Below are 16,323 nucleotides of genomic sequence, written 5' to 3'. Positions count from 1 at the left end.
CGCTGGCTTGAGCAAGGACTCACTGGCTCAGCGGAGTCCCCTGGTAAAGGCACGTATGAGAAAGCAATCAATGATCAACTAAAGTGCTGCAACTTAACTTGATGCTTCTCATCTCTCTCCCTTTCTATCTCTTGCTAATAATAATAATAATAATAATAATAATAATAATAATAATAGAATTTTAGAATATCTGTAGTAATGGAACCACAATTCTACCATTGGGGGAAACAGCAATATTAAATGTTAGCTCCATGTTTAGGCATTCAGCTGGTACTTTAAATGCATTTTCTTACTTAATCTTCAACTCTATGGTGCATATTAATATTATCTATATTTTATAGGTGACAAAATTGAAACTTTTTAGAGAGGTTAAGTAACTTGGCCAACATCAAAGAGCTAGAGATTTGATCAGACTGGACCTATCTAACATCAAAGTCCATGCTTTTAAAACATTGTTTTCCAATAGTTGGTGGTATGCAAAGTACACTCCTAGCCTAGGGACACAGATCTCATCTTAGTTATGTATTACTTACTATACATGTGACTTAGGCAGTTTACACAATAGAATGCCCTAGAGGCTTGATCTTCCTCATCTGTAAAATGTGGATAACAAAACCTTTCTTGCAGAGTTTTTGAGATTAGAAAGAATCATGGTAAGTGCCTGAAAAGGAGTAGGAATTCAATAAACATTTCCTGTTTCCTTGAACAATGCTCAGAGTGTGCACTAGGCTAGGTGCTTCTTCTTTCAACCTCAGCTCACGGGATCCTGTCAGCATTACCTTCTTTTTGCAGAGGAGGTGCCGCCAAGAAAAGGTGGTGAAGAGGTGCTATTGAACGGGGCATCCACACTTGAAGGGATTATCCATTTCTAAAATGAGGTTCGGTACGTGAGAGTGGGGAAGAGGAGATGTATGTGTAGGAAAAGTGATCAGACCAGTGAGAACTGCGAACCTTAAACTTTGGGTGTGATTTCAACAAGGAGAAAGGAGATGGTTTGTTTTTTTTTAATTATTTATTTATTCATCTTACAGAGGAGAGGGAGAGACAGAGAGAGAGAAGCGGGGAGGAGCTGGAAGCATCAACTCCCATATGTGCCTTGACCAGGCAAGCCCAGGGTTTCGAACCAGCGACCTCAGCATTTCCAGGTCGACGCTTTATCCACTGCGCCACCACAGGTCAGGCAGGAGATGGTTTTGCATTAAACGTAGTTGAGGTAGTAAATTTCTCATAATGAGTTATTTTTGCACGTTCAACATTAAAATAGGCCTGAAGGGCCATTTCAGAACAGTTACCTTATTAACTGGGCAGAAGAGACAGAAATGGAGCAGTCATAGTGCATTGAGCTTGCTTACCAAGTGCTGATTACCCTGTTCACACAGGCTTAATTCACTTAATTACAGAGAAGAGCAACAAGGCCACATTTAGACCACAGTATACTTAACTAATCTGTGGCATCACTTTTCTGTCCCTTGGAAACTTAAAAAACATTTTCCTTGATTCCTGATATATAAGTGCATACTTTTTTTCAGTGTATCTTTTCCCCTTCCATTTACTGTGGTATTGTACTTGCAGTACAACCTACAGAATTAAAAACATTCAGTAAATAAATCTACAGTGGTACTTTGAGATATGAACAGACCAACATACAAACTTTTTAAGATATGAGCTGCTACTCGGTCTGTATTTTTGTTCGAGATCCAAGCAAAATTCTGAGATACGAGTCATGATTCGGAGGCTGCCGCTAGTTGGCACGTTGGTGCATGGGTCCAGTATCGGCAGCTTGATATATGAGTTGACTGACTTACGACCTTGGTTACAGAACGAATTAAATTTGTATCTCAAGGTAACACTGTAATTAGAAAATAAAGCAGTTAAAAGTAATTCTGAATGTTTCCTTGTTGTCCAAGCCTCTGGGTGAATAGCTAATTTAAAATGTTAAATAACTGGAACTTCTGCCCTGTCTTATGCACTTTTCTTTAATAAGTAGAATCCACCAGAAATAAACCATTTAAGTAAATGCAAACAAATTACCCACTTTCTCTCATCTGCTTTAATCTGCTGTCCTTGCTCTGTCTTCAATTGTCTTTCCCTTGTAAACACTCCATTTAGTCATCACATTCAAATCGTATAGTATTGGCCCTGGCCAGTTGGCTCAATGATAGCGTGTCAGCCTGCCTTTGGATGTCTGGGTTCTATTCCTGGTCAGGGCACATAGGAGAAGTGCCCAACTGCTGCTCCACCCCTCTCCTCTCACTTCTCTCTCCCCCATCCTTACAGCCATGGCTCAATTGGAGTGAGTTAGCCCTGGGCTCTGAGGATGGCTCCATGACCTTGGCCTCAGGTGCTAATAAGAGCTTGATTGCTGAGCAATGGAGCAACACCTCAGATAGGCAGCGTATCACCCCCTAGTGGGATGGCTGGGTGGATACCTGTCAGGAGCACGTGGGAGTCTGTTTCTGCCTTCCCTCCTCTGGCTGAACAAATTCTAGTGTCGTTAAACCAGTGGTAAAGCCATGAATTTATTATCTGCTTAATGTAGTTTTTTTTTTACATGACCAAAGAGCAAAAGGAAATGCTGCCAAAATCAACTTAGACTACTATGTTGCCAAAACCCAATTCTGTTGCTCATGACAGAGAAATGAGGCAAGAAAATCTATTATATTTAAGGGAGTGTTATGTCATTGCATGTTTTCATTGGCATTGTGCCCATTTTAATATCATTGTTCATCAAAGTAATTTAGAAAACAGTTATTAAACGGACACTAAAAAAGGACCATTTTAGTAAAAAGTAGAATTATGGCTGGTATGAATTTTATATCCTGCAGTCTTTCTTTACATTTAAAAGAAAAAAAAATTTTAAATCCAAGCTTTAATCACTATTACGGTATAGTTTACAGTTTAAAATAAGACTTCATTTGAGAAAATGCATTAAAGTCATACCATACACACACTTTCAGACACTTCTTTAAAATAAGACTTAAAAAACCACTTTTAATCTAATTCTGTTTCTCTATTCCTGTAGAGTTGTGTAGAGTCACGTGTTGGTGGGTTGTGTCAATATTAGTCCCTGGGATAAGATGATCGTCTTCTCCTTCAACCAAACAATCCCACTTATCAAAATCCTTCTGAAGTCCTGTAAAATAGAAACGTGAATAAACATTCAACTTTCGAGAGCATCTAACAGTGGAGTGCCACTAGGTGGCACCATAGCATCATGAAATGAATTCCATCAGCTGTGTGATGATCAGGGAGGACAGGGTGCCCTGTGCCAGGGTGCCCTGTGCCCAGCCGCCCAGTGGCTACTGCAGCGGCTGCATCTGAGTGAGAAGGGACTGAGGCACACGCGCAGCATCCTCGGAGTGGATGTCCACCCCAGTCTTCTTTGGAAAACCGTTAGCTTTAACAAGTAGACCTACTGCCTAATATCTAGTATACAAAATTTCTCCCATTTTTGTTTCAAACTGACTTTCTGCTATGTTAAGTTGTAAACCACTGGAAACAGTTCACATGAGGTTAGTGCAATAGTAAGACAAGACAGTTTCATCCTAAGAATCAAACAGTTTATGTCTTGAAAAACTATTAATTTCTTACCTAAATGCTTTTGTAAGAATGCCAATGAAGCTTTGTTGGTAAGATCTATAGCCACATATGAATCTATTTCTCCTCTTAAGGTGAGTATGTATCCAGATATTTTACCAGTTGCAAAAGTGAAGTCAGCAAAATTCTGATGGACTGAACCCCTGAAAAATAAATGAGACATTGTTTGATAAGATTATATTTGTAGTTAGGGTGCAGAAATGACACTGGCCTGGATGACTTATTTACTGAAAACCGAGGACACAAAACTTACTGATTTCATCTCTCTAGAGATGAATTTGAGGGTCACAGACTGTTCATTTAGGGATCCTAGAGTATATATTTATCTTCCCTTCTAGATAAACAATTCAAAGATTATTGTTTTGCATGGCATCTTGTCTTTAGAAGAAATGAGTCCAGCTTTGTAGGGGACTAGAATACTCCCAACTAGAGTAGATGGAATGTGTTATACGTTGAACCAGCGCCAGAAGCTTGCTCCGTTACCACCACCATGTACCTTGACAGCTATTTCATGTTAATCAAAAACAATTTGGGTTTTGTAGATTAAGTCGATGAGAAAAACACTTTTTCTTATATTACTTATACTGTAAGCACCTTAGAAAAACCACTCTGCCTCACTTTAAATTTAGCAATAGCTGACCATCAAGTAGAATGACCTTGTTTGCTGTTCATTTTCTATTTCCTCCAGGATGCTTTGACATTTGATTGTCTTGCGGATTTTCTTCTTTCTTTCCCTGACATTGCATCAGTTTTATTTCCCTAAGGTCTGTTCTTTACTGGCTCTTCACCTAAATGTAGGCACTTCTTTTATTATTTGTTTATTTGTTTGTTTGTTTATTTATTTAGAAACCAGAAGGGAGAGGAGAAGCATCAACTCATAGTTGCAGCATTTTAGTTGTTCATTGATTGTTTTGCATATGTACCTTGATCCCGAGGCTCCAGCTGAGCCACTGACCACTTGTTCAAGCTGGCAACCTTGGGCTTCAAGCCAGCGACCACGGGATCATGTTAATGGTCCCACAGTTAAGCCAGTGACACTGCACACAAGCTAGTAAACCTGTGCTCAAGCTGGCGACCTCGGGGTTTTGAACCTGGGACCTCAGCATCCCAGGTTGATGCTCTATCCATTGAGTCTAAATGTAAGTCAGGCTAAATGTAAGCAGTTACCAAAGTTTTATTCTCTGACCAATTCTTTTTCTCACTGTATGGTCTCAACTACTCCAAAGTTTTCATGCATAACATACAAAGTCCACACATTTCCAGTTTGCGACCAGACATCTCTACCCAGATTTTCCAGTCTCAAGCTAAAAAATATCAAGGTCAAGATACATTATTACCAGCCTCACTTGGTGCAATTTTTTTTTTAACTTGGCTGCTGATTATAAGCAAAGCACCATCCTCTCAGTCTCCTCTCCTCAAAACAGCCCCTTGGCCCCAGCGTACTCTTCCCCTCATTCCAATCAGAACCTGAGAGTCAGACTCACAAAGAAGGTAGATAAGGGTCAGGAGAGAGCCGAGAGCAGCCGCCTGGGTGCTACTAACAGTAGAGGAGCGGCCCAGGGGAAGGAGAGGGTGGGGGAGAGGGAGCAGTCTGAATGGCAGGGGAAGCAGGAAAGAGTACGCTGGGGTAGCCAGAGGAAGAGAAATAAAGGCTGTCACCAATATCAAATGGCTGCACAGAGAAAGCATGACACTGCAAATGAGGCTGCCGGGCCTTTCACAGCCTCCGGAGGGCCAGCTTCAGCACACGGTGGGCGTTCAGGAAGCCAGACCACTGGGTTCAAGGGTCCATGGAAGTAAGGACATGAAATATTAAATACAAGTTATTCCTTCCGGGCTCCCAGCAGAGAAGAGAAGATACAGGTACAGAGACTAGTAAGGATGTAGGGTGGAGGAACGGTTAGGTGTTCTGTAGTATTTCTGTTTAGAGTTAAATTTGTACAAACAAATAAGCTAAACTGACATTCTTACCTTATCTAGATCTTTCCTTGCCATCTCTCTAAATGGTCTCGATCTTTCAAAACCCAATTCTACCCCCATCTCTTCCAAGCAGCCTTTTCTGACCACCTCAGCTGGAAGACCTCTCCCCGAATGATCCAAAAGTCTTTATTACCCATACTGTATATCTCTCTCCTGTGTCTCTTCAAAGGGGCGAGCGCTCTCTTTGCTTTGTAACATCCTATTGTGAGTTCAAAACCTTATTGGGATTTCTTTTTCATGTCCACGTATAAGCATATTGCCAACACTAACATGACCCCACTGTAGTTTTGGGAAGTAAATAAATTCATATTCTTTCCAAATAGGTAAACTTGTTGCCCATATCAGCAGATGATCTCATTTTTTTTTCTAAAGAGTGCTTAGTCCTAGCACTGCCTTTGGTAGCTCGCCTGACCAGGCGGTGGCACAGTGGCGAGAGTATCAAACTCTGATGCAGAGGACACAGGTTTGAAACCACTAGGTCGCCAGCTTGAGCACAAGTTGATCTGGCTTGAGCACGGGATCCTGGCTTTAGCAAGGGTTCATTCGGTCTGCTGTAGCCCCTTGTCCAAGGAACATATGGGAAAGCAGTAAATGAACAACTCAGGTGCCACAACAAAGAATTGATACTTCTCATCTCTCTCCCTGTCTGTCTGTTCCTATCTGTCCCTCTTTCTGTCACACACACACAAAAGTTCTTACCACTAGCCTGATGATGGAATACTTCTCCCTACCCCAGCACCCAAAATGTGCAAGCCTGGTCTTGCGTTTTCATGAAAGTGGCATGGATCCTTGTGCACGGTTTAAGTATTCATCTAGAGCAAATTTTAATGATCTATATAGGAGCTACAGATAGTAACACTATTCAAACGTTTGCATTTTAGAAGAGTAGGCCTAAAAGCACTTGGAACCCGAGATTCTCTAACATTCTCGCTTATAAAAAGTCTAAACCACAAATTTAATGATCCTTGCATCGCTGACCTCTGTTGCTGTTTATCCAAGTTCCAAGTTTCTGTTTTAAATGATGACAGTCAGTTACTGTTACCTGATTGTAATCATTTTTCTTTCTTTCCCAGGTAGGTAGCATTTTTTCATTTTTATGATATTCTCAGGGAATTGGAAGTGTTCAGAGTTGATAAAAAAGAGGGGCTGAGAAAACTTGGAATAGACGTCATCATCCAGTGGCAGCATCCACGCGTCCAGGGCAATGCCGCATCTGCAGGTGTTTGGGGACAATAAAAAACGGCTGGTTATGCGCGGCGAGCATATCATATAAGACTTCTGGGCACTAGGAATAATAGACACACACCATGCTGGTTGGTTATGGGTTATGTCACTGGTCTAATATTCATGTCAGAAGGGGATATGACTAGCTTTATAAGGTAGCAGATGTGGAATTATGTAATCCTTTCCTTTTAGAGGCATTTACAAACTGTGACCTTTAGAAGAGTATATAATTTCTTAAAATTTTTATTCCTTTTTATATTATTTTCAAAATAAATGTTTGAGAAGTAGTAATTTCTTCAAAATTGTGGATGTCTGAAACAATTCAGTCCAGGCACTATTACTCCCGTTTCCAGATCAGCCAGATACTCCATAGTCTATTTATTATTCCCTTTTCTAGAGTAACAGCTGGACTCATTGCTTTATATTCAGAGGTTCTTTACCTGCAGAAGTGGGCACTGGAGAAATATATATGGGGCCCATCATCCGAAAATATAACTAATTGTCTTTTTAAAAGTCAGTTGATCCTATGTTTGTTGACCTTTGGGGCACCGTTTTATGTGCCTAATGGACTGAAGAAGAGAATCCCATAAAATGAAACAGATTTTAAGAAACGTAAGATGAAGTTTCACCAATGGTCCTCCCCTTTCTATAGGGGTAAGCTCTATAAGAACGCATCACTCTGTAATGCGGTGATGCAAGAAAGAAAAAAGTAACTATGTAAATTCAGACATCGTTCCAAGTGAAAGATAACAGAAAAAATTAATTAAAAATACCCTGCTTATTAGGGAAATCTAGACTACAAGATGGCAATATTATTATCACAATCTTTATAACACAGATCAAATGTGTACATAAGGATACATTTCCAAGTGAAAATGTTAAGCCCTCAAGCAAATAAGAATGGTGAGGGGAAATTTACAGGGGCAGGGAGAGTTTTTAATGGCAATAAAGGTCAATGGTTTCTTCCTGTGAGAATTCACATAGTACTCAATGGGGGCAAAAGAATAAACTTGTAAGCCTCAAAGGATCCCTTCCTTACTAAGAGTTTGATCGGGTTGTACTTCACATGGGTGTCACTCCCCTGCTTCCAATAATGACTGTGTTCTCTCCGTGCCTCATTCTCTTACCTGAATCGCTGGTCATCATGAAGAGCCTGAATAACTGTGGCTCCACCAAAAGAATGTCCCATGACTGCTATTTTATTCCTATCGATAGAGTCCTATGTGAAAAAGCAAATGAACTCATAACTATCTCACACACTGTTATAAGAACAGACTAAGTGATTCTGTGAATCATAAAATTACCACTCAATTCGTTATGTACCTTGATTTCTTATAAAAAGAAATATACACATATGCAAATATACACATATATAATATACACAGTAAACATTATATACAAATAAATACACACAGAGATATGTTAAGCATTTGTAAAAGGTCAGAAGTGACCTTGATGGTCTTCATAGTTCCCCGCACTTGAAACATCAACATCAGTGCTGACTTGTCCCTCTCCCCAGTTCATATTTATTAGTTAGTTCACTCCATGAGTATTTATTGAGCACCTGCCCTGTACCAGGCACTGAATTCATTGTCAGAGAACTCAGAGTCTACCGGGGAAGAAAGAGATACAGGTGCATGATGCAAGTACAATGGAGTGGTACCAAAGAGTAGATATGATAGACAGCACAGCCCATCTAGGGCCGGGCCGTGGGGTCCAAGAAAGCCTCCCTTGGAGGAGGTGATGCCTGCCTGGAGTAGAAAATTAAGTACACTCAGTCAGGGTGAGGGGTGAGTCAGGCCAAGGGGACAACATACACAAAGGCATGGAGACAGGAGAGAGAGGGGCCCACTGAGGAACAACAAACACTCTTCTGTCTGGACACAGACCATCATCTACGCTTAACCTCCCTGCACTCTACCTTCCAGCCCACTTCGGAGTCTTTGTTTATGCTCTTTACTTGGTCCGATATTCTTCTACCAATTTTGTATCTAAAACTTTCAAACCAACTCTCCAGGATCAAGCTCAAAAACACGCAGAAGCCACCCAAGTAATTACAATACCTCTCCTGGAGGTATGAGGTTGAACCACGTGAAGCTGCTGTTTCTGTAGACTGACTGTTGGCAACTTTGTAGCACACAGAATTCAACCACATGCATCCCTCCTTGCTGTAATACCTTACCTGTAATTTCTTTTGCTGCCCTTGACCATGTCGTGCCTTGTATTACGGCAGAAAAGCAGACAGTGAAGAACAGTAAAGAGCTACGGGACAAGGGAAAGGCTTTGATAGCTCACCTTCAGAGGCTGCATATCAAACTCTAAATCTAGTACGTTCTTCACTGGCTTTCCAGAGAGGATCACATCCAGAGCTTGGGAACACTCCTTTGCTCTTTGCCGCACCTAGCGTTTTTATTAGAAGGGGAAATGAGAAAGTGAAAGTTGTAATACTCATGTTAAAGTCTGTGTAGAGCCTGCATGTGCCTATAAACGGGAAATGTCTAAGCAGTGAGTCATTAGAAGACAACCTTGCCTAACGACATAGGCACCAGCTTGCAGGGTTCCAATCCCAGCTCTACTGTCACCCACCATGTGACCTCAGATGATTTACTTAACCTCTCTGAGCTTTTATTATTGTGCAGTACTGCCTACCTCAGTGAAATGTGGGTGAGATTAAGTGCAATAACTTGTCGCCAATTTTCAACCTTTCTCATCTCATCGCACATTAACTAATTACTCAAATTCTGCTGCTCACCAAAAGATATATTTTCTGCTGATCTGACAGATAAAAAATTAGGTATAATTTTGATTCATTCACATTGGATAGCTCTTTTGTTGGCTGTTGTCATTTTTTTTTTTTTAATTTGACAATCTAAGTAAAAAGAGGACCCATGCTCTTGACTAAATGTTTAGGTACTTCATGTATTAAAATTATTGTGGCCTGACCAGGCGGTGGCGCAGTGGATAGAATGTCGGACTGGGATGCGAAGGACCCAGGTTCGAGACCCTGAGGTTGCCAGCTTGAGTGTGGGCTCATCTGGTTTGAGCAAAAAGCTCACCAGCGTGGAGCCAAGGTCGATGGCTCAAGCAAGGGGTTACTCGGTCTGCTGAAGGCCCATGGTCAAGGCACATGTGAGAAAGCAGTCAATGAGCAACTAAGGTGTCACAACAAAAAAAACTAATGATTGATGCTTCTCATCTCTCTCTGTTCCTGTCTTTCTGTCCCTATATCTATCCCTCTCTCTGACTCTCTCTCTCTGTCTCCGGAAAAAAAAAATTCTTGTGGCACATGGCATGCTGTTGAAAATCGCTGACTTGTGTAAAGCACCTACTAGAAAGCTGTCACAGGTGGAAGCCAGTGTGTCTTATTTCATTTAATGTCCCCAACAGTCCTGTGGGATGGTACTGTCGTTATTTTATTTTATTTTATTTTTTACAGAGACAACATGGAAATTAAACAAAGACAGCAAGTAACTTGTCCAAAGCCACCCCCCTACAAAGTGATAGAGCCAGAATTCACATGTAGAAAGTACGATTCTAAGGCCTAGACTCTTAATACTATTTCATACCCACTGAAAAGCAGTCTTTCTTATGGGACTAGAAATTTATCTTGCTATTTTTTAAATAAGAAGTTCTTTTTTTTTCCTTTTTTTTTTTTTTTTTTTATAGAGGCAGAGAGAGAGAACCAGACAGGAACAGAGAGAGATGAGAATCATCAATCATTAGTTTTTTGTTGTGACGCCTTAGTTGTTCATTGATTGCTTTCTCACATGTGCCTTGAACGTGGGGCTACAGCCCACCGAGTAACCCCTTGCTCAAGCCAGCGACCTTGGGTCCAAGCTGGTGAGCTTTGCTCAAACCAGAAAAGCCCGCGCTCAAGCTGGCAACCTCGGAGTCTCGAACCTGGGTCCTCCACATCCCAGTCTGACGCTCTATACACTGCGTCAGGCTAAAATAAGTTCTAATGCAAAAGAATTTTGAACCTTCACTGTTATCACCCAGAATTTTTGCTTGTCTTTGTTTTCGCTATGAACCCACGCATTTCATTAAGGGGATTTTATTACTCAGAATCTTCTGGCAGATCCTTCGGGAACGGGAAGTTGGAGCGCAAGGAGCATAGCTTGCCGTGGGTAAAATTAAATTAGCAAATGCCACCATGGTGCCTACGCGCATCCGTCACCACCCACCTCTCAGGTCTGAGGTACCTGCGCATTTCGTAGCGGCTTCTCCTCCTCCCCCCGTTGTTTCACGGTTTTCAGGTAGAGCCAAGATTTGTACCCTAGTTCTGCAGCAGCCTCGTCGTTGAAGTAGTAAGTCGCAGAGGCGGACCCATCTCTACAACACACACGGACCCAGTTACTCACACTTCCCCTCTCCCCCGAGCTCCTCATCCCCAGCCTGGACTCCGCTGCTCTTTGAGCTTCTGACTTCTCTTTCTTCCTCCACACTGTGCTTTTGTGTTTTTGTATTCTTTTTTTATCAAAGTGGGACTTCTAAGAAAAAGACCTCTTTGTGATAAACTCAGCCCATTCTATCGTCACAATTTCGAGGCCACGTTGAAAACTCACCCCTGGAATCAAATGCAGCGATGTCACCCCCCAGGCTGTGTGGCTTTGTCGGCCTCCTTCTCCTCCTTAAGACAGTGATCAAGGTAACCTTCTCCTGGGCATGTTATGAAGATCGTGTAATGGTGTGTGATTTTGGCACACAATAAACCCTCTAGAAGTGGAGCTGCTTTTAAAATTTTTATTAATTTAATGGGGTGACACTGGTTAGTAAAATTATAAAGGTTTTAGGGGTACAATTCTACATTACATCATCTGTCTATTGTATTGTGTGTCCACCTCCCCAAGTCAAGTCTCCCTCCATCACCTTTGATCTCCTCTCTGCCCTCCAAAACTTTTGACAATCTAACTCAGTCTTCTCTGTCATGTCGTAATCATAGTCGGCAATCCAACATTTTTCATAAACATTTCAGAAAGTTAGAGCCCAACTCTATGGGTGACATACCTGTGTTCTACGGTAGCAACTATAAACCCATGAGATGCCAACTCCATGCCAATAGCAGAATAAATAGTCCTTCAAACAAAGAGAAAAGCATTAGACTATACCAATGATTACAAGGTAAGGTTCACTAATATACTGGCTCACACTGAGGCCGTTACACACCTGCAGTCGTGCCCTGGGGTAAAACAAAGAGCTGGGTTCTCAGAGGAGGCACTTTTGCCCCTCAGGAGATGTATTGACAATGTCTGTCATCATTTGCATCATCAGGAGTTAGGAGAGGGTGCTACTGACATCTGCTGGGTAGGGTTGCTGCTAAACATGCTACACGCACAGGGCTACCTACCCTCCACAAGAATCACCCAGTGCAAAGCACCCTGGGGCCAAGGCTAAGGAACACAGGGCAATGATTATGAATATTGCCTTTGAGAGTTCTGAGTTTCAATCATGGCTCTGCCACTTACCACTTACATGACTTTAGGTAATTACATTGCTGAATTTTTGTCCTCACCTGTAAAGTGGGACTAATAAAGGCTTTGCTGTGGGAGAGTTACAAGGTTTTAATATGATAACATATGTAGGAAGGCAGAGCAGAGTGGTGCTTAAGAGAACAGGACCTGGAGTTGATCACTGTGTTAAAACCCTGGTTTCGCCTTGTTCTACTATCTACCTTGGGTAAGCCACCTATCTTGCCTCTGCCTTGCTTTCTTTTACTCTGTAAAAGGGTGATGCTATAACAGTATGCTACCTAGTAGGATTATTGTAAGGATTAGTAAGGTAATACATTTTCAGTGCTTTTAATCATGTATAAACCAGGGTCAGTACTATACATGTCAGCTGTTGTTTAAATGATCAGACAGGGTGCAATGTTTAAAAACCACTGGCAAAGCCACTGCATTTGTAACCCTCTTCCAGGTCTTCATCCTGCACAATCTTCTTATATCATGTATTTGGTATAAAGTCTCCATAAGAATAAAGAGGTAGGTAGGACCTATCTTTTCTACTCCTGAAGATGCAGGATCCAGGATCCACTCAGTAAGAGAGAGTAATCTAGTACAAGGATCAGCAAACCTGTCCTGTAAAAGGTCCGATAGTATATGTGTCTAGTTCTGTCGGCCATACATACGTATTGGTCACAACTACTCAACTCTTGTTATAACACAAAAGTAGCCACAATGTGAGAAACAAATGAACAGGACCATGTTCCCATATAACTTTATTTATAGAAATGGGCAGCAGGCTGGATTTGGCTCTTGGAATTCTAATTTGCCAAACACTGGTCTAGTGGGAATCAAGTCACTCTCTAGACTACAATTAAAGGTCCAAAAATAATTTCATGTTATAGTTGCTGCCCAACCCTTTTCTAGCTAAATTCTACCTTTTATACAATATTTTCTGCAAGTTGCATAACTCTCTGAGGTAGACGGAGGGAAAGATGGGAAGATGTGAGAAGACAGTGGAAAGGGGGTGGCGATCATGACAATATGTCCCCCAGAGGCCTTGCTGTAGGGACTGTACTTGACTGAAGAACCGCACACAGCTCCCAACCCTCAGATCCACCAGCCAGTGAAAGCTAAGCTTCCCGGAGGCCACTCCTCCTGACTGGCACAGTGTGGGTCTATGCAGGCCCTTCCTGTGCGATACAGGCTCCTGTGAGGAACCCCTGAGGGTCAAGCACCCCCCATCAGCCTGGCCCAATCTTGCTTAGAACTGGGCTGCAGGCAGCGCCTCTTCATACCCAGTGTTCTTCGTTTCTCATCTTCTTCCCCAGTGTCCACCTGCATCATCTCCCCACCTCTTCCTGACCCTTCTCCTCTCTCCTTCACAGGCACTTCTCTTCAGAAATGGCTTTCTAGGTTATCCCTCAAGGCTAAAGTTGTTCAACCTCTCAAACGTTACCGGAATGCTCCAAGACCATGAGAAAAGATGATTAGTGGGTATTTTTCATCAGTCCTCACAGGGGAATTCCAGCTAGCCGGAATTGTCAAAGAACCTGGACAATGACGGAAGATGATAATTAGTGTTTTCAGCTTGAATATTGCTGGTTAATTTCACCTACATCTCCTTAGTATAAAATCCTGACCCATAGAATTTATGCATTAATAGTAAATTCATCAAAACTTCTCCTATGAGACACTCGCCAACCAAGGACCTGAACCACGTGTTCTGTCCTAAGACCACAGGATTGTTACTTCTCACTTGTCTCTGCCAGCTCTGAGCTTTTGCTGAGACATTTTCCTTCTTACAGGTGTATTCAGGAAGGCTCTTCCTTACTACCAACCCCAGGTTTTGGCAAAACTTCAGAGAATGGTTTTGAAAACAAACTAAACCTCAGGAACATTCCATGGAAAGCCAGAATCTTCCAATAGGAGACTCCTCTTATTTTAACTAGGTCACAATCAAGAGAAAGGTGGAGGGACCATTGACTTCATAGTCAGATGTGGCTTGGGACTCCCTGTGCCACTCTCTAGCTATTGACTTTGGGTCAGTTAAGAGAATGCTCCATTTTCCATAACAGGAAGGAAATGCTATCTACCTCATAGGATTTTTGTGAGAATTCTATTTAAGTAGGTATCATACGTAAAGCACTTAATGCAGTCACTTAGTAAGGGGCACAGAAATGGAAGATGCTGTCTTCTCTCGTTTCACTTCTTAAATGTCACTGTCTTCATTTTCATCAATTATCTGTGTTTCATTTTCTCATCTATAAAATGGTGATGTGATCATGAAGACTGAATGTGATGATTGCTATGGAAGTGGCTTATAAGTTACTTAAGAACCATAAAGATTTATAGTTAAAAAACAAATAAACCAAACTCCAAGATGTTTAAAATAAATGCCAAAAACTATAGGTAGTGTTGAGGGCGAAATCTGAAGATATGGTTAACACCAGCCCGAGGGCAGTGTCTGGTCAAACAGATGAGGAAGGAAAAGTCTGTATTTGTGAAATGTAGACAAATTACGTGAGAATGCACATTGGACTGTCTTAGGAGGAGAGGCTGGTCCCTTGGGGGTGGGAGATGGGAACGAGAACAGTCTCCTCAGGTATGGTAAGGACATTAGCTTTTGCTCCTTTGTTCTGGTTTTGGAGAATCATCGTGGCTGTGCTTCCTGTCTCGTTTGCCTGACATTAGAAGCCATTTAGCACAGAGCACAGAGGACAGCATCCCATCAACGCCACTGCTGTTCTCACCACATCATCACTCCCCACCCTATGTAAGAAGAAAAACTAAACGCCAGCCCCTGAGAGAGGTACGAGCCAGGGTGAGGTCTGATTCTTCTGTTCCCCCCGCCCATCTTATCACATTCAGAACCAGGCAAATCGAGAGCCCTTGATTTGCTGCTAGTTACCTGGTCTTTGGCCTTTTAAGAAATACTCAATTTGTCTTATTACTAGAAGTTTAGACTGGTAAAAATCTACTTTGCTGTCTTCAAAAGTTTCTTATACTCTAGAACGTACAAAGAAGGATCAGCGGAAATCTTACCAAAGAATAAGCTCAGAATTTTGCCCATAAGCCAGTGTGTTCCAAGAAATTTACTAAGACCAAAAAAATACTCTTTGTTTGGGATCCAAATAGTGTCAGGGTGGTCAGCGTCCTTGGATGGGTAGTACAAACGCAGGAAGGTGCTCTGTGGGAAAGAAAGGCACGTGCTTTCAGTCCAGCCGCTTCTCAAACAGATTCCAACAGCTCCTTTAGAGGCACCCAAACGCCTCTGCTGTGCATGAAGGTCCAGAGAGCTCTCTACGCTGCTGTCATGGTTGAACACAGTCAGAAGAGAAGTGGAATAACACTAAGCTTTCTGATTGAAAAGTGAGCCTGGTTTCAGCCATTTAAGGAAGGGAAGAACATTGTGCAGTTATCGATAAGTTAATCAGATGACAGCAATAAGCTAGGGAATGACTCAATAGCAAAAGGCTTCCTATGAAATAATACAAATGGCAAAATGACTCATTCTTGCAGGAGGGCAAGGTCAAGTTTTAAAACCTCTAAGGATTCATCACAACAGTGAATATTACAATAAAAGCAGTGGTGAGATTCAGGTGTTTTGCACTGATTCAGTAGAACCGAGACCTAATTTTTTGTTGAGTTAGGCGACTGGTTGTTAAAATGGCATTGTCATCAGGGTTCTCTCTAGGTGGGCCCCTGGGCAACCGCCCAATGTGGAAATCACAAAATTCCTTACTCTTTTTTAACATTCATCTGTGCAATAGCGTATTCTAAGTGCCCGTAGTGATGTTCATTCCATCCATAGGTGAAAAAAATTGCAAGTGAGGACGCGAATCAAGAAGCAATATGGATACATCTTAAATAACAGTTTTATTGTGTTTTGTCAGTTATTATGTAATATTTTTCCATTAATATTTTAAAACTGTTTCGTACAACATAATCTAGTTTTGTGTACCTCTTTTATTATTCTTATTTAAGTACTGAATGCATGAAATAATAATCTACCTTTCATAATATCGTTTCTTTACACTTAAAACAGTCATTAGGGCAGAGAATCAGTTGTTAAATTATT

At 41.6% G+C, this 16,323-nt stretch overlaps 1 protein-coding gene across 6 annotated transcripts in view; it reads right to left on the bottom strand.

Annotated features, from left to right (window-relative positions):
* Positions 1 to 1,041: 1,041 nt before the first annotated feature.
* The window catches only part of PLA2G7 (phospholipase A2 group VII), a 43,382-nt gene continuing 28,100 nt past the window's right edge, over positions 1,042 to 16,323 (bottom strand). For all 6 annotated transcript variants that reach the window (XM_066359261.1, XM_066359263.1, XM_066359259.1 and 3 more), the window contains exons 4-12: positions 15,288 to 15,432; positions 13,702 to 13,795; positions 11,809 to 11,877; positions 11,004 to 11,133; positions 9,097 to 9,201; positions 7,929 to 8,020; positions 6,620 to 6,790; positions 3,592 to 3,740; positions 1,042 to 3,133 (exon numbers count right to left, since the gene is read on the bottom strand). In XM_066359261.1, coding sequence (XP_066215358.1) covers positions 2,997 to 3,133; positions 3,592 to 3,740; positions 6,620 to 6,790; positions 7,929 to 8,020; positions 9,097 to 9,201; positions 11,004 to 11,133; positions 11,809 to 11,877; positions 13,702 to 13,795; positions 15,288 to 15,432 — 1,092 coding nt within the window. In that variant the 3' untranslated portion in view covers positions 1,042 to 2,996. The remainder of the gene's footprint in view (positions 3,134 to 3,591; positions 3,741 to 6,619; positions 6,791 to 7,928; positions 8,021 to 9,096; positions 9,202 to 11,003; positions 11,134 to 11,808; positions 11,878 to 13,701; positions 13,796 to 15,287; positions 15,433 to 16,323) is intronic.

Source organism: Saccopteryx leptura, chromosome 1 (assembly GCF_036850995.1).
Source record: "Saccopteryx leptura isolate mSacLep1 chromosome 1, mSacLep1_pri_phased_curated, whole genome shotgun sequence".
In the NCBI taxonomy this organism is placed as follows: Eukaryota; Metazoa; Chordata; class Mammalia; order Chiroptera; family Emballonuridae; genus Saccopteryx; species Saccopteryx leptura.
The sequence above is the reverse complement of the archived record's forward strand: the minus strand, read 5'-3'. Positions and strand labels throughout refer to the sequence as shown.